At 42.7% G+C, this 18,936-nt stretch overlaps 1 protein-coding gene and 1 long non-coding RNA gene across 8 annotated transcripts in view; one reads left to right on the top strand and one right to left on the bottom strand.

The window, feature by feature from the left end:
* Positions 1-18,936, bottom strand: part of mypn (myopalladin) — a 301,418-nt gene that overhangs the window by 134,778 nt on the left and 147,704 nt on the right. For all 4 annotated transcript variants that reach the window (XM_069900832.1, XM_069900830.1, XM_069900829.1 and 1 more), the window contains 3 exons: positions 9,383-9,434; positions 6,874-7,000; positions 65-136 (listed from right to left, as the gene is read on the bottom strand). In XM_069900832.1, the coding sequence (XP_069756933.1) occupies positions 65-136; positions 6,874-7,000; positions 9,383-9,434 (251 nt within the window). The remainder of the gene's footprint in view (positions 1-64; positions 137-6,873; positions 7,001-9,382; positions 9,435-18,936) is intronic.
* Positions 1-18,936, top strand: part of LOC138744518 (uncharacterized) — an 83,105-nt gene that overhangs the window by 62,524 nt on the left and 1,645 nt on the right. For all 4 annotated transcript variants that reach the window (XR_011345595.1, XR_011345596.1, XR_011345598.1 and 1 more), the window contains one exon: positions 9,405-9,465. This is a non-coding gene — a long non-coding RNA (uncharacterized lncRNA). The remainder of the gene's footprint in view (positions 1-9,404; positions 9,466-18,936) is intronic.

Raw genomic sequence — 18,936 nt, 5'->3', positions numbered from 1 at the left:
CCCTGCTACTCTGGCACAGTACAGATGAATTTCTAGGTTGTTATCTGCAAGTGGCAAACAATACCTTTATGAAAACTGGAGCAGCCATGAGGGGAAGCCCATCCAGTCCTTGGAGGAATTTTGTAGGACTTTGTATCTGGAAATAGAGTAACAGCTTGAATGAGCAGATGTTAAAACCAAAGAATAAAATCATACCCTCTGTGTTTATCCAACAACAAGATGGATGCTTTAAGATACTAAAATCAGAATTTTGCAAATACAGGCCGAGTACCCCTTATTTGAAGATCCAAAAACCATAAAGATCCAAAAACTGGAATTTTTTTAGCACCGACATAATGTCACAAGTGGAAAAAAATTCAACCCCTGACTTGTCTGTGTGGGGTTTTGGCTCTCTGTTGGCACCAGTTTTGTTAAAGTGACTGTTAAAAAAAACGTGAACTCTTTGCTTCTGGCCGGGAAGGTGCCAACTGGAGCTGGGCACGAGTCTTCAGCATTCGCTGCAGCCGGACTCGGTGACGGCGATTCCATTCTCAACATCAGGTGTGGTGCCATCCGCTTTGAAGAAGTCACCTCAGGCTCCAGGGCAGGAGTGGGACCTCGGCTCCCGGGCAGGAGCAAGGACTATAGTCGGGGTCCAGCGGCAGCAGAGGGGAGGTGTTAGGGGTCAGTGGTGGCGGTGGTGGGGAGGTGGTCTTCTTTTGTAGTTAGGGATCGAGTTTTTTTTTGGTTAAGTACTAAACATTATTTCACGTGAATTTTCCACTTGTGGCGTCGTGTCAGCTGTTTTACCACTGGTACAGATATTCTGCTGATGCTACTGGGCTGATATCTGGCTCCAAGCATTTTGGATAAGGGATACTCGACCTGTACTCAACAGATCAGAAAACATTGATAGAGAGTGAAACAAACTGCCATGTAAAATGGGTTAACGGGGCAATTTGCCTGGTGAGCGCCCCAGTTACACGGCAGTTAGAAAGGGTCAGACCCGGTCAACCCCATCGGAATCCAACCGGGTCCCTGACCTACCTTAGAGGTAGATATTTTCTATTCTTATTTCCATCCTCCAACATGATTTATTTTTGTCGACTTGTCAGCATTTCAGGAATTTACAAGTCCCGGCATCCCACGACATCCAGTAGTTCTAGGAAAACCTTTGATTCATCCTTCCGTAGATAGTGACCAAAATTTTTCTACCTGAGCTCCTTTCAAGTGTATCTCATAGGAAGCTCCGTGCAAAGTTTATGAGAGACAGCCCAGTCTCTAACGTGCCCATGGACTGCCCAGTGAAATATAAAAAAACATGGACCTGACTGAAATCTAATAAAGGACAGAGACCTAACTGTCATGATAATGAATATGTATGAGATTTTCCAGAAGTCACGTGGTATGAGAGAGAGATAAGAACACAAGCAAGAGAACAAAGGGAAACTGGAAAATAAAAAGCCACTGAGAAGTTTACCTGATAAAACTTGTGTTTAATGTTTCATTAACTTCACATTTTGGGCCACAAATGTGACATTGGCGATGAGGATGAAAGAAGCTTGAAGAAAATTAAAGACTAAACAAGATTACAGAGGATTACAGACAACTTCAAGGTGATAAGAATTTTCTCTTTGTCTCAGTACTTTTGGGGCTGGAATATTTCCTCATGGCTGGTGCAGACGGTGACTTTCTAACATAGTGGAATTGCTCATTTTGACCCGACGGGTGATGCAAGCACTGTAAGTGTGAAGTGGAAGGCTTGTCTGGAAGAATTTGAATCCTACGCCGACAGTCGTGGCCTATTTCTAGATACCGGTACAGTTGAACAAAAAGCGCAGAGAAGGGTGTTACTTCTTTTCACCGCAGGACCCGCAGTTCGGGAAACATTTAAGACACTTTTGAATACTGGAAGAAGGGATGAGTACCAGAAAGCGGTAGATGCATTAAATGCAAACTATGTAGTGACACCGAATGCTACATTTCAACGCCATTTGTTTCGGAGAACGAGACAAGAAGATGGCCAGACAATTGCTCAGTACGTGACGAGACTACGCCAGCTAGCTGTTGGATGCAATTACATGCCAGCTGATTTGGACAACCAATTATTGGATCAAGTCGTACAGCACTGCAGATCAGATAAACTCAGAAGACGTCTACTGGAAAGAGGGAGTGAGTTGGAACTCACCGATGCTTTAACCATTGCTGCTGCATTAGAGGCTGTTGAAGGGCAATTTCATACCATGACCCTGAAAGACAGCTCAAGCCAGCAAATTAAGAGGCTCTCACATCGCCATAACCAGCCAAGATATACGTTGACACAGGACGTGGAATGTTATCAATGTGGAAACCGAGGTCACTTTGGAAAAGACCCATATTGCCCGGCCAAAGGCAAAGTTTGCAGAAAGTGTGGAGGTAAGGACCACTTTGCAAAGAAGTGCAAAAGCAAGTCCAATGCAGACCAGAAGAGGAAGAGTACAACTTCCAAAGGCAAAGCCTGGGGGAAAGGAAAATATCCTGGAAAGAAAGATACCATTCGCCAGATAGACGGTGACGATGATGATACCCAGGAGGAACAGAGTTGTTACCAATTTACGTTGAATGAAGTACATCATGAGAAGGTCCCAGTGATCATTGGTGGAGTGACAGTGCAAGGTCACTCAGGCAGCGACAGTAATGTGATTGATCGACATTTATGGGAGAAGTTGAAAAAGAAAAAGATCATCTGTACTTCAAAGAAGTGTTCCAAGAAACTGTATCCACACACAGCAACCAAGCCATTGCAGACCATTGGATGTTTTACTGCAACTGTTGAAGCTGGAGATAAGTACACCGAAGCAGAGTTTATGGTCATAGAAGAGAGGGGAGAACCATTGCTGAGTAGAAGCACAGCGCATGACCTGGCAATACTTCATATTGGAGCTTGTGTCAATTCAATTCAGTCATACGAGGATATGAAGCAAGAATTCCCCGCAGTCTTCCAAGGAGTAGGAAAGCTGAAAGGTCGACAATTGAAGCTAGCGGTAGATGAAACGGTCAAACCCAAGGCACAACCAATGCGCCGAACTCCGTTTGGACTTCGTGGGAAAGTCGAAGCCAAAATTAAAGAATTGATCGAACAAGACATTATTGAACCGGTGGAACATTCGACACAATGGGTCAGTCCCGTAGTGATTGTGCCCAAACCAAAGGGTGACATAAGACTATGTGTTGACATGAGAATGGCCAATGAAGCTATAATTAGAGAATGACATCCTATACCAACAGTGGAGGAAGTACTTCAAGAACTAACTACCAGCAAGGTATTCTCAAAAATTGATTTGAAATGGGGCTATCATCAATTAGAGCTGGATCCAGGTTCCCGAGATGTAACAACATTTGTGACTCACTGTGGATTGTATCGTTACAAGAGACTATCATTTGGAATTAATGCAGCTTCTGAGATCTACCAGTATGAAATCCATCGAGTGATTCAAGGCATTCCTGGAGTTGCAAACATTTCTGACGACATCATAGTCCATGCACCAACGAAGGAAGAGCATGACAAACGGTTGAGGCGTGTACTAACTAGACTACAGGAGGCAGGCCTTACCGTGAATGGAAACAGTGCCAGTTTGGTGTGTCAGAAATGGACTTCATGGGACACAGACTTACATGGGAAGGACTAAACCCTGCAGAGGCCAAGGTGAAAGCTATTGCAGAGGCACGTGCACCTCAGAACGCAACAGATGTGAGGAGTTTCCTGGGATTGGTCAATTTTTGTGCAAAGTTCATTCCTAATTTTGCTACAGTGGCAGAACCACTAAGGAAACTAACCAGGAAAGGTGTACCATTTCATTTTGGATCTGAGCAGAAGAAAACGTTCACAGCGCTGAAGCAAAGCCTGACAGATGCAAAAACTCTGGGATATTACGATCCAGCGGCATCAACCAAAGTCATAGCGGATGCCAGCCCAGTTGGTTTAGGAGCCGTGTTGGTCCAGATGCATGATGGAGGACCAAGAATCATTGCCTATGCCAGCAGATTGTTATCAGATGTGGAAAGAAGATACTCTCAGACAGAGAAAGAAGCACTCGGACTTGTATGGGCCTGTGAGAGGTTCCATGCATATTTATACGGCATTGAATTTGAACTCATCACAGATCATAAGCCATTAGAGGTGATCTATGCACCCTGATCCAAACCATGTGCCAGAATAGAGAGATGGGTACTCAGACTACAACCCTACAAATATAAAGTAATCCACATTGCAGGGAAAACAAACATTGCAGATCCGCTGTCCAGATTGGTGAAGGATGGTGGTCCACAATCCAAGTCAGAATTGGGAACAGAAACAGAGAGCTTTGTATGCTTCGTAGCTATTCAGGCGACACCGAAAGCTGTGACTATGAAGGAAGTCGAGAGAGAATCCGAACGTGATCCAGAACTCATGGAAGTAAGAGAATGCATACAGAGTGGACAATGGGACAAGTGTACTCACAAGGCTTACATTCCCATTAGAGTCGAACTTTGTTGCATCGGACAGTGTGTATTAAGAGGTTGCAGATTGGTGATTCCGCAAAGATTGAGACCGAAGATCGTATCCTTAGCGTATGAAGGACACCTAGGCATTGTTGGTACCAAGCAAAACCTCAGGACCAAGGTATGGTGGCCAAGTTGTGATAAAGACGCAGAGAAATTTGTTAAAACTTGTCATGGATGTCAAATCACAAGTAGGAGTAATCCGCCAGAACCGATCCGGAGTACGCAACTCCCGACAGGACCATGGATCGACGTAGCTGTTGATTTTCTTGGACCTTTACCGACGGGTGAATCAATTATGGTACTGATAGACCACTGCCAGTGGGCTGATATCGCCTCAAACCGTGCATCTTGACGCCTCACAGTTTGGCGGGCAGCAACCTCCTTTGAAGAAGACTGCAGAGCCCACCTCACTGACAAAAGGCAAAGGAGGAAAAACCCAACACCCAACCCCAACCAACCAATTTCCCCCTGCAACTGCTGCAACTGTGTCTGCCTGTCCCGCATCGGACTTGTCAGCCACAAACGAGCCTGCAGCTGACATGGACATTTACCCCCTCCATAAATCTTCGTCCACGAAGCCAAGCCAAAGAAGAAAGAGATTACTACAGCAGATACTATGAGTACGTGGTGTTAAAGTCCACAACCACTGAAAAAACAATGCAAGCGTTAGCAGAGATATTCGCAAGATATGGATTACCTGTTACATTATACTCTGACAATAGTCCACAATTCATTTCAGAGACATTTGCAGAATACATGAGGACCACAGGTATCCACCATCATAAAGTAACTCCAAAATGGCCGCAAGCCAACGGAGAAGTAGAGAGACAAAATCAGTCCATTGAAAAACGATTGAGGATTGCACACGCAGAAGGACAAAATTGGCGAGAAGCATTGCTATCTTATGTGGCTGTCTATCGAGCAACGCCTCATGCAACCACTGGAAAAAGTCCTGCAGAAGCATTTTTTGGGAGAAAAATCCGCACAAAAATGCCAGAAAGAAAGGAAATCCGAGACGACCAGGAGATGAGGGACCATGATGCTGAAAAGAAAGGTGCAGCAAAGCTGTACACAGATTCAAAACGTGGAGCCAAGTACTCAGACATCATGCCAGGAGATAATGTTCTAGTGAGGCATGAAACTGGTGGTAAGCTAGACACACCTTATTACCATCAACCCTATACTGTCGTATCCAGAAGTGGCAGTATGGTGACAGTCAAGTCTCCAACTGGAGTCCTGTATAAGAGAAATGTATCAAGTGTAAAAAGGTACCAGTCCAGAGATACATCGAGCGAAGAGGTTGAAAGGCCAATACGAGATGCTGAAACTGAGAGACCTGATGTTCCAGAAGCAGTTACCAGCACTCCTGATGAAGTGACTAGAGCGCCAGAAACACCCGAAGCCGTGGCGAGCAGTATGTCCGACGCCGAGAGTGAACAACCGAGAAGCGACGACAATATCGCAGGCAGGCCGAAACGAAACCGGAAAGCGCCCAAACAATACGAAGACTTTGTGCCATAGTTTTAATAAGAACTTTGGGACAGTATTTAATCTTATATCATAAAGTGCATGTATGAGTGCTGTAGGAAGTAAATTTTATGTAGTTGAGTTATAGTATTACCATTAGTTACGATGTTTGTATGTTTCCGAGGGATATTGGTAAGTGAAGGTAAAGTTTATTTCTGATTAAAGGAGGAATGTCATGATAATGAATATGTATGAGATGTACCGGAAGTCACGTGGTATGAGAGAGAGATAAGAACACAAGCAAGAGAACAAAGGGAAAGTGGAAAATAAAAAGCCACTGAGAAGTTTACCTGATAAAACTTGTGTTTAATGTTTCGTTAACTTCACATTTCGGGCCAAAAATGTGACACTAACTATTTACAGGTGCCAGCAAACCATGAAAAAAGTTGGGTGTTTATTTTATTTCTGCTTTAGTGATTTTAAAAAATTCAACACTGTCAAAGGCAATTCGACACACACTGAAAACAAAATGAGCTTCTATAATTAAAATTGCTTCAGTAGTTAGGAAGAAACCGGACAAAAAGTCAACAATGAAATGAAGAAATTGCCATCTGTCTTCCTTTAGAAAATTAGCTCTTTAGTGGAAAAATCTGTTTGCACTGGCCAGCTCTGCAGCGGTCTGGAGTTTAACCCTTCGCTTGTTAATTACATCACAATTGCATAACAGGTATCAAAACTTTCAGAGAGCACATCATATTTAATCAGAATAAATATTTTAAATAGTGCAGGAATTCTCATATATAGAGATATTGTTAAAATAGCAGTGATGGTCAAAAATTCAGACACATGCTTTAATATCGATCCATCCATGCCACACTGAAAACAAGACTGATCTGACAATACCTGTTGTACAGATTGTACTGGTGACTGGACACTGGGACAATGCAACTGGTGAAATTCTGAGTGGGTATTTGGAGGACTGTGTGGAGGAGATGAATCGACAGCTGCAATGGGAATCTTATCCGGAATCCTAAAAATTTTAAAAAAGATCAAAATGACACCATTTTGATTTTAAATTTCATTTTGCTTGATGCAATGTGGAGTTTAAAAACTGCAGAATAAAATATCATTATACATCACACATTGGAGTATTAATTAAATAATGAAATATCGTATTTCAGGATACTGTGTTATTAATCTGTGTACAACTGCTCAATGGAACCTATACTCATGGTTACCCTTCTAAAGTGGGTATGTTTGCAGTCAGCCAACTCATTCAAGTGAAAAATGTTATTCCATGAAGACCATGCAACCTTTATATGTTACATTGTGGTCACTGTCATTTGCTTATAAAGGAATAGATGACGTGCACGTCAACAACTAGAAAAAATACATTTACTGTTTGTATCCAAAACAAAGCAGGCCTGGAATTACTATAAATCTATGTCGATAAGTAAATGTCCAGATACTAGAATGTATCCAGGACAGAGCAGTGTTCCAAGAACAAGGTTTGGTTGACAAGTGGTAAGTGCAGGACTGCAGTGATTAATCTATTTAAAGACTAACTAATACTACGTGAAAAAGATATTAAAATTGACACTACACACAAGGACGTTCTGAGCAGTTGGAATAATTTGAACCACCATGTTTGAACATTGTTCTGCTGTTTTCATTGTTTCCCCCCCCACCCAGACAAAAGAAGCAGCTTGTATTTTATATTCTAGCAGTTTAGTGATTTGCAATTAAGTTAGGCCCAATTTGTGAATTCCACAAGAAAACACGATTCACAGCAAAGCACAAAAAGGTTCATTGCGTATTTTTTAGACGTTCAGCTAGAACATGGACTTGGGAAGAGATTAAAAAATAAGCAGGAATTTATTTTGATTTAAAAAATATTTTCAGATTTCCTGATTTCTATATTTTCTCACAAAATAAATACTGAATTATTACAAGCTACTAGTATCTGGTTGAGTGTAATGTGCATTTTTTATTCTGCTCTGAACATGTGGTTGCTCAAGAAAATTTAATTGATCCTTCTTGGAAAGTTAAATGGACAGGCACTAAAGTGGCCAATCTAAATTTTTAAAATCCAAATGTAGGCGTACAGCACAGTTACATGCCCTTCCCGCCCACAAACCCGTGCTGCCCAAGCACACCCAGTTAGCCTACACCTTTTATACGTTTTGGAGGGAGGAAACTGGAGCTCCCGGGGAAAACCCACGCAGACACGGGGAGAACATACAAACAGTCAGCGCAGTATTCAAACCCCGGTCCTGATCGCTGGCGCGATAACTGCATGGCACTAACCAGTGTGACGCCCAACTAATTTGATGATTTCAGAATGTATAACATTTTCCTGTTGAATCACAAATGTTTCTAAGGAAAGATGGATTTTGCTTAACAGAAATGATAGAAATAAATTAAATGCAATATTTAGGTTATGAAATGCAAAGTAATATTCCTTTTGGAGAAGTAATTACAGCATTATCTGGTCATCTGGAATTTATCATTGCTTACAGGATAGTTCAAATGTTGTGATACCAAAACAAATGCATCCACAAAATGTTCACAAAAAGAAAATCAAGCTCATAAAATAATCTGGGTGCAATTTTTGGTCGTTCAGTTAGTGAACAAATGATATATGCTAGACAGGTTGTTTCATGCATCCTCTGGATTGACAATGATCCCTGAGGCCATATAACAGGTTACAATCGATGTAAAAGAGTCATTAACTCTCCCCTCTTTTTCTCATCTACATGCTGCCCTCAGTAACATTACCTAAAAATATGGTATCATTCTTCTCTAATATACTAACAAAATCTAGGTTGATCTCAATCCCTTCATGCTTTCTAAATTAACAGATTTCTTAATCAACATATAGTGTTAAATAAACTGAGATTTTCCCCAACTAAATATAAGTAAGGCTAAAGCTGCCGACTTCAGACCCATATTCTGTCCTTTAGAATCAATTCCATTGCTTACTTTCTACCTAAGGCCAAACCAAACCTTTGGCCTGTTTAGTGTCATATCTGGAATATGCTTTCTGAGTGCATTTTCATGCCACTTTTAAAATGCACTTTTCCAAAAGGTGTAACATCGTTTGCCTCTGCTCTGACCTCAACCTTCTGCTGCTCTGACCTCAACCTTTTGCCAGCCTCTCTTCTCTGTTTTCCATGGATTAGAAGTTATCCCGAGTGTCACTTGAAGTCAGTTGCCTAATTTAGACCAAATCCCATTCACCAAGCTCCTGGCCATCTCCCCTCATAATTGCCTTCATGTGTTTCAATGTCAAATTTTGTCTGATAACTTGCAATCTTTCTTGTGTGCTGTTGTGTAAATGTTAGTTGACGATCGACAAAAGGAGTCAGAAATTAACAATTGTCAACTGTGACTGAGTTTTCATTGTACTTACTGACTCATTTCTTCCTTTGCAGAATCATGTTCGGATTCAGATGAAGTGAGACCTGTGCAATTTATAAAGAAACATTAAAACTAGTATGTTTAATAGATATTTCCCATAGCAGAACCATTCATTTAGAAAAACAGAATGACGTGTCTTTAGAAAAACAGAATGATGTGCCTTTAAGCAAATGAATGAGTGGTTGATCAATGAGAGCTGCAACATCCTTCCAAAAGAGGCAAAGTGGAAGACCTCTGGGAAACATGAATAGAGCTGAGAGATTCCTAGGGCCCAAAGGGTGATCAGTTGTGATCTCCGTTGTTGATTTTAAGGAATCAGTTGAAATGCCTGCTTTACCATACATCTTCAGACAGATCGTTGACAGACACAAAGAAAGATTCCAGATTTAATTTATTTTAAATGTTTAAAATAAATTTAGACATACAGCATGCTAACGGGCCAATTCAGCCCTAGGAGTCCATGCTGCCCAATTTATACCTCATTAACCTACACCCCGGCACATTTTTTTGAAGGATGGGAGGAAACTGGAGCCCCTAGAGAGAAAACCCACGCAGACACGGGAGAATGTGTGAACTCTTGACAGACACGTGGGATTTGAACCCCAGTTCCGATTGATGGTGCTGTAAAGCTGTTGCACTAACTGCTACACCCACCATGCCGCTCTGCTGGAACACTGGACATCAGCTGGTCGGGCAAAATCCCTGGAAGGCAGGAGACAGTCAATGTTTCTGGCCGAAGCCCCTTCCTAGGAACTGATGAGAGGTGAGTGTCGTACGCTGCAATATTTTCAGTCACTTTCAGAGAAGTGCAGAGAAAGGAAGCTGTCACTGTGGGTTTGTAGAGACACTCAGGAGAGCTGTGAGCCCAAAGGAATATCCTTGCTCTTCTAGGAAGCTTTAGGAAAACTATCAATCTTGCTGACAGCTGCTTGCACAGCTGCATCTCCTCCTGGAAGTGCTGAGTAAAGCAGGTCTAGTATCCGCTTTCCAATGAGCAAACAATAAATTAACAAGCCCGAAACAGAATGAATGCCTATATTTGCACTTGGAAAGAGCCAAGCCCTTCTTTAAGAACAAGATCAAAACTTAATCTACAGCACCCAAACAAAAATGACACGTGGACAACAGATAGTGAGGAAGAAACACATCTCATCTTCAATTGAGGCATTTTGGAACATTGTTGAATGAACAATAAGTGTTTTCCTATTATCATGCTTGTTCCTTTCTCACCTCAGAGTCGTTCAGTTATGCTCGCCATGTAATCCACTACATCCACGGTGGAGACTGGGGACCCATCCATTGATTATCTTATCCTCCAGCACTTGGCCCAGTGCTCACCAAACACATTCCTTCACACATTTATTTATTGCTCCCATCACCACATTCCCTCTAAATCTCTTACCCCCCTCGCCCTAAATTTATGTCCTTGAATTTTATCTACCTTGTTTGTGATTAATATCTCCCAATTGTATGAACCTCATTCCTATTTCCACACCACTTCCTCCTCCCCAGGGACTCTTCAGTGTCTCCTCACAACTCCATCACTCTGTCAATATCCTGATGAATCCTGTTCCCTCTTTAGTACCATTTCACCTCCACAGTGTAGTGGCCTCTGTTAATGTTTGACCAATGTTTTATAAAGTTGGGCCACTTGTATTCAATGCCCTGACTAATGAAAACCAGCATCCTATATACCTCCCTACAAATGTTATCTACTTGTGCTGTTATCTTCAAGGATCTTTCAGCTTGTGAACCAAAGTCCCTCTGTTTCTCAAAGCCCCCTAGGACGAGACCTTTCATGGTATATGACCTTGCCTTATTGGTTTTCCCCAAATGTGATATTGTCTGGATTTAACTCTGTCATTTCTCAGCCCATTTCATTACACATCAACTTCACCCTTCAGCACAAGATTACTCTTCACCCTATTAACAACCCTGTCAATCTCCATGTCTTTTGAAAATTTACTGATGTCACATATATTCAAATCATTCACATATATGACAGACAGCAAAGGTCCCATCACCACTCCGACAGCACACCACTACTCACAAAAACAACCTCCTTCCATCAGCCAGCATCATGATCAGGACGAGGTTTCCATTCTAGGATACCAGGGGTGTCCTGCTTCTTCACAAAACATGGCTTTCCCCCCCTCCAACTGGCAGTAATGCTGCCATTACCCACATTTTCTCCATTTCCTGCCTGTCTGCCCTCACCTCATACCTCCCCATCCCCCCAGAAAAAATTGAGATAGAATTCCCCTCGTTCTCACCTCCCTCCCCACCAGCCTCTGCATTTAATATATCAACCTCCGAAATTTCTGCCACTTACACTGAGTTCCCACTATCAACAGATCTTACCCTCTCCCATGCTGCTTTCTGTAGGGACCACTCTCTCTGCAGCTCCTTTGTTCACGTCACTTCTCACTAATCTCTGCACTCATCCCCCCCAGGTACTTACCCCTGTCACCATAAAATATTCTATACTTGCACATATACTCTGACTACAATTCAGAGCCCTAAACAGCCTTCCAGGTGAGGCCTCACTTCACCTGAGAATCAGTAAGGGGATCACATACTTCACTGGTGCTCCTGGAGCAGCCTATTCTACATCGGGGAAACTGGACATAAATTGGGAGACCGTTTCTTTGAGCACATTCCCTCTGTCCACTGCAACAACAAAGATCTCCCAGTGGCTAGCACCTTCAGTTCCACATCTCATTCCCACACTGTCCATGGTGTTCCCTATAATTCCAGGTTGAGGCCACGTACATTGGAGGAACAGCACCTTGTATTCTGTCTTGGCAGTCCCCAACTAGAGGGCATCAATATCGACCACAAATTTCCAGTCACGTCTGCTCTCAGTCTTCATCCTTTCTCTTTCACATCTCTCTGGCCCTTTTCCTCCTCCTTTTCCTTCCTCTACACCACCTTTCTATCAACCTCACCTTCCTTCTTCTAGCTCCCAGCACCCCTCCCTTCCTCCTATCAGAGTACGTCTTTCTCAGCCCCCGACCCCTTCGGCCTCTCACCTCTTAGCTCCTTTCCTTTCCTTCCCTCCCACCTGCACTCACCCATTTCCTGCCACAGCCTGTGTTCCCACTCCACTGTTCCGTCTAATCTACACGCTTAGCAACCAGCGCATAAAGGAAATTAATGTGCGCACAAAAGGTTCAAAATGTAGAATAAAATCTTAACTAAACAAGTGACTTCATAGAATGCAATCATACTTATATTATTTGTAAAACATTCCAGTAAAGTTTTATTAGTCGTAAGAGAAAGGCTGTGCCAAAATTATCTTGAAACAATTTCAAGTTTACATTTCCACGAACATTCAGGATGCACATACCTTTGTCAGGGGAAACAAAATTTGCACAACATAAGATTTTTGGCCACACTGACTACTAAAAATGAAAGGGAACATTGTCCCATGGCCAAATCATTTAAATCACTGTCGGGTATTCCCGATGAAGGGTTCCAGCGTGAAACATCAATGATCTATTTCAGTGGTTCTCAGCCCTTTTCCTTCCACTCACATGCCACTCTAAGTAATCCCTGTGCCATCGGTGCTCTGTGATTAGTAAGGGATTGCTTAAGGTGGTCTGTGAGTGGGAAGGTTGAGAATCACTGCTCTAAACCCAACTGTTATTGAAATATTTTGCTTGAAAAAAATTGTGACTGGCTCATTTCCTTTGGAGTTATGAAACCGTGCACATAACGAGTCAATTAGGGATGATTAAAACAGTGATTTTCAAACCTTTATCTTTCCACCCACGTACCACCTTAAGCAATCCCTTACTAATCACAGAGCACCTATGGCATAGGGATTACTTGAAGTGGTATGTGAGTGGAAAGAAAAAGGTTGAGAACCACTGATCTATTTCTTTCCATAATTGCTGCCTAACCCACTGAGTTCCCTCACATTTTTGTCTATCATTTCAGCTTTCCATCATCTACAAACATCATGTTTACCTCTCCCATCAGTCTATCTCTTATTGACAGACCAATGTCAGATTCAGTTTGCTAGCTCAGAGATCCCAAGGGTCTTAACCTTTTGGACCAGACCTCCATAGTTCACATAAATCACATCTACTGCAGTGCCCTCGATGATGCTTCTAAAAATAAATGGAGGATTTTGTTTTCCCGATTCCTGTTTCACTACTTCTAAAAAAATTCAGATTGGTCAGACAAGATCAGTCTTGGCAACCTCCGATTAGCCTCTGCTGCTACAAATAATCATTAATCCTAACTTTTTTTTACAAAACGCTTCCCTATAATTGGCTTTAGTGATTACCAAGCATTTCGCTTCTGCTCTTCTGAAAAGGTAACCACATTCAATGCCCATCAGTCACGAGGAACCTCACATCTGTACAGCAAAGATTTTAAAATTCTTTTCTTTTAAATGCTTTGTTAGGGGCCACGTGCTCATACTCCTGATGATGTGATCCGGTTTAACCAGTCTCTGTCGGATGTGCCCAGTTCTGTTTACCTTTCCACACATGTGGCTGGACCAACAGAATCCTCTAGGATTTCTGCTTTTGTTATGGAAGTCAGGAGGAAGCCAGGGGAACATGACCCAGTCTTCATCGAGAACTCAGTAATAGAGAGGGTCAAGAACTTCAAACTCCTGTGTGTTAACATCTGTCCTGGAGCCTTCATCTTGATGCATTCACATAGAAGGGTCGCCAGCGACTATACTTTGTGAGGTGTCTGAGGCGGTTTGATATATCACCAAAGACTCTCATAAACTTCTACAGGTGTACCGTGGAGAGCATTCTGCTTATTTGCATCACTGCCTGGTACGGAGGCACTGACTCTCAGGACAAGAATGAACTACAGAGTTAACTCAGCCTGCGACATTACTAAATCAAGAACATCTACATGAGGCGGTTTCTTAAAAAAGCAGCCTCTATCCTCAATGACTCCACCACCAAGGCCATGCCTGCTTCACTCTGTTAGCACTAGGTAAAAGGTACAGGAGCCTAAAGACAAGCGTTCAGTGGCACAAGGACAGCTTCTTCCCTGCTGCCGTCAGATTCCTGAATGATCAATGAACCAAAGACACTGCCTGACTTTTCATGCTCTATTATTGATATTAATATTTTATTTTTTAATTTTGTAAAATGGTTATAATATGAATGTTTGCACCATGACGCTGCCGCAAAAAAAACAAATTTCACTATTTGTTCATGACAATAAATCCTGATTCTGATTCTGAAAATGACAAGTCTTGCTTCTGATTTTATTTAGTGATGTACCTGTGGTTTTCAGATGGAAAAAAAAGGGCAAGTCCAATTTTAAACCAACCTTCTTTATCTTTAAGGCCAAAATGTAGAGTGGACATCATTCCCAAACTCATTTCTTATAGTCACAGAATTCTTATGGCGTAGAAGCAGGCCCTCCTACTCAACTTGTCAATGCCAATAAAGTTAGTAAAACACACACAGAAACACTGGAGGAACCCAGCCCAGTCTTGTAGCATTCATAGGAGGTAAAAATATATTCCCGATGTTTTGGGCCTGAGCCCTTCTTCAAGGCATAAGCAAAAACCAGGCAGGTGTCCAAATTAAAGTCTAGGAGAGAAAAGGGAGGAGTAGGAGGAGGAGGAATCCAGACCAACAGACAAAAGATGTTAATTGAATCTGATATGAGAAAAGATGAGAAGTGCTTTTGGCTGTAACAACACTGAATTACCAAAGCTTACAAACAAATAAAGAATACCCTATCTCTCCTCATTCTACACCCGAGATCCAGCATCTGTATACTGGCGTTTAACACCTCCGCACAAGCACGCTATTAATCATGTGCATCACATCACTTACATCATCGTCAGCGACCGGCTATGTTCCCGAAGAAGGTAAGTACACGACAGCAACAGCCCCCCCCCCCCCACCTTAGCATCGAGTCTCTGAAACAATAAGATAAGGAGGCGCTTGTGCTTGCGAACAGAATATCTCGATGTAAGTGAGGCCAGCAAGTACGTGGTCCATAAACCAATGAGCTGCATTCCATAAACTGAAAGGCATTGGCAGAAACTCAAATGTGCCGAGAGGGAGAATTACTGCCATTTTGGAGAGATTCGAAGGCTTAGCTGGAATCTGATAGGAGGCATCGTATAGATGTATTTTTGCAAAAACATGTTTACTGTAGAGGTTCACTGAGAAGTCTTGTAAATTGGGAATGCATCAGTCAGGCACGGTGGAATTGTTCCGTGCTCGATGATCACTACAAGGCCGCCAATCCTCAGGAGATTATTTTGGAACCATATATAATAGTGAAGCCCAGAAACTATCAGATCTGTAGACTATGACCAACTCTTGCATGTGGTGGAATTCTGATTTTGTAATTTTAAGATGATCCAGGGGTAATCTACAAGCCCAGGCTACAACAGGAGGACCCTGAGACTCTATACGGTGGATTACTGTATGTTTAACATCTGTATTATGATACGATGTGTTCACTAGGTGTGCAAGGCTCCGAAAGAGAAGGAGCCATGTTGAAGGCTCGTCAGATGGCTGACAATATCGAGGGACAACAGATGCAACTCACTTGCACATAAGAGCTGCAGTCCACGATGCAGTGATTTTTCAACTCCGCCAACAAAGAAAAATGTGACAAGAAATCCATTTCCAAAATGGAATTGAGACCAAAATCTAACGTGAGTGACCTCTGGCCATACATCTGAATATGAGAATCATTCACGGCCGAAAGAACACATGAAATATTGGGGTGGCTGCGTCCCTCCCTGGTTGGAGGGATGTACTGAAATCTTCACACCGGAATCATCAAAAAATTGAACACCTGAGATATGGTCTTTGAGGAAGAGATGGTGGCCAATGAGCCCATGGGCAGCAGTTGCATCTACTGTTGGGCCTGGTCGTTTCCCAACTACCTTTTGTAGAATTGGAAGGTGGCATTCAGGACCAGGCAGCAGCACCAAATCTCCAGTGCTTCCAACAAATACATCATCCAAAGCCTCTACCACATCCTCGACCACCACGATTCCAACCAAGTCCACGGAAGGAATTCCTTTTCACGTCCAAAGCCTGAACTGCGTAGTCAGTGCTGCCATTTGCAGCTCCAACTCAGTTATCTTCGATTGATAAGGTCCTGGCACTTCAGTGAGCAGTTGTTCCAGTTCCATTTGCTCTTGTCGACTAGGGGAACAAGCCAATCCTATCTTCAATGTGCAGGTTGTGGACAAACGAGGTTGGCATGATCTGCCAGCTGATCAAGTGTGGACGTTCAAAAGACACTTACTAAATGCTCTTGAAAGTGATGTGGTAAACATCAAAGGAACCTCTGGGTCCAAAAATCATCTTTGACAGGGTCTGTTCCAGCTATCCTGTGCCACCTCCTCAACATCTTTGACTGTTGCCTATTGCCTAGGCTGTCATCAGCTCGTAATTGGCCAATACAAGTCCCCCTAGATGGGAGAAATGGAGGTGTCTTAGTGGATCCGGATGGTAATCTCCCATACAATGTCCTCCACTTCACAGGCAATCTGCTCTGGAAGATGGTCCACAAGTAAATCATACTTTGTCTTCTGACTTGCCACATTGATGGCAGTCACCATGAACCACGCTGGCGCATTATGAATAAAAAGGTGGGCGAATCCCTCCACCTGCTACTGTAAGGGGTTTATCCTCATCACTATCCATTTTAAATTTAAACAGAAATTTCTGTGAACTTGTGGATTCCCATTCGGTCGGTGGAGCATGCAAAATGACGACACCCAAACTTTCGAACTGCTCAGATTAATTTATTCTGAAGAATTTTCGAAGTCAGAGAGAGTCTCTCACTAGTTTCTTACAACTTTCCTTTGTTCGGCCTTCACTTGGGTTAGGTTATATTTGGCCCAATCAAAAGTTAACATGCTACATTTTTACCCAATACAATTACTTATACATACACATTAGGTTACAACATAAGATTGGCAGCCTCTTATCAAACATTGCTCAAGCTGTTTGGTTCAAAATAAATTCCTGTGATTAGTCTTCGAGCTGATTGGTCCTTTTGAATTGCCACATTATTATAATGCTACAAAGTCTAGCGATGCTCTCATTTGCTTTTAACCCCTTACTTCCTCAAACTCACAGGGTCACCATTTGTAACACACCTGATGTACCACAACTTACATGCATATAAAGAATACACTCACTCACTCTCCTCCTGCATCCGAGATCTTAACACACTTGCACATGCGTGATATTATCCCTGCACATCGTATTGCTTATGTCATCATCAGCGACACCAATCCCAATGAAGGTAAATATGTGACCGCAACATGGCTATGTGAAAGGAAACAGAGGGAAATGGGAAGAGAGGGAGAGAGAGAAAACTGGGTGAAAGGAGACAGAGGGAAGAAGGGGAGGGGGGGATTTAATGCAAACTGGAGGTTGATGTTAATGCTATCTGGTTGGAGGGTGCCCAGGCAGAAGATGAGGTGTTGTTCCTTCAAATTGTGGGTGATCTTAGTCTGGCAGTGAATGAAACCATGGACAGACAGGTCTGCAAAGGGAAGAAATGGGGAATTGAAATTGGTGGCCACAGGGAGATCCAAGGTATTGTGGTGGATTTAGCCGAGGTGCTCAATGAAGCGATCTCCCAGTCTGCATCCAAATCTCACCTTTCCTTTCCAATTAGCACCTTTTGTCTGTTGGTCTGGACTCCACCCCCTCTATTCCTCCCCCTTTATCCCCCCCCAGCCTTTAATTCAGACATCTGTCTGCTTTTTTTCTTATATGTTGAAGAAGAGCTCAGGCCTGAAATGTCAGTAATATGTCTTTACCTCCTATGGATGCTGCGAGACCATCCAGCATTTCTGTGTATTTTTGCTACAATCACAACATCTACAGACTTTCATGTTTATACACCAATCAAGTGTCTACCTAAGCTATTCCCATTTGCCCAAGAATGGCTCATATCCCTCTAATCACAGGATAGCTGCCTCTATCACTTCCTCTGACAACCCATTCTGCATACCTATCACCCTCTATGTCAGGGGTCTCCAAAGTGGTGAATATTGACCCTTGGGGTCAATGGGCAATTCAAGGGGTCAATAAATGCCAGGGGGTCGAAAGAGGGTCATTAAATGGCATGAGGTGAGTCAGTTGATTGAACCTTTGTGGTCGAAAGCAGGGGCGTGATATGGAAAATAGCGCCTATAGCAGGGGTGTCCAACCTCTCGCTAGCTTGGCTGCCATTTTGTATTTGGCTTTGGCCTCTTAATAAGTATAGAGTGAAGGACTGATGGAGCAGAGAGGGAGGTACACTGCTGCTACCCCCCACCCCCACCGATCCAGTGCTGTCACCTTCCCCTGACCCACACTGCCAGCACCCTAATCAAGGATCAAGGACACCATGAAAGGGAGGATGGTCTAAAAAATTTGGGGACCCCTACTCTCCGTGAAACAGATGCCCTTTTAATTCTTTCTCCCTTACATGAAATATATGTTCTATAGCTTTAGGTTCCCTTATCCTGAAAAAAAGGTCACCATTCACATTATATGCTCCTTATGATTTTACAAGGCACTAAGGCATTGG

This window comes from Narcine bancroftii, chromosome 10, assembly GCF_036971445.1.
Source record: "Narcine bancroftii isolate sNarBan1 chromosome 10, sNarBan1.hap1, whole genome shotgun sequence".
Lineage (NCBI taxonomy): Eukaryota > Metazoa > Chordata > Chondrichthyes > Torpediniformes > Narcinidae > Narcine > Narcine bancroftii.
The sequence above is the reverse complement of the archived record's forward strand: the minus strand, read 5'-3'. Positions and strand labels throughout refer to the sequence as shown.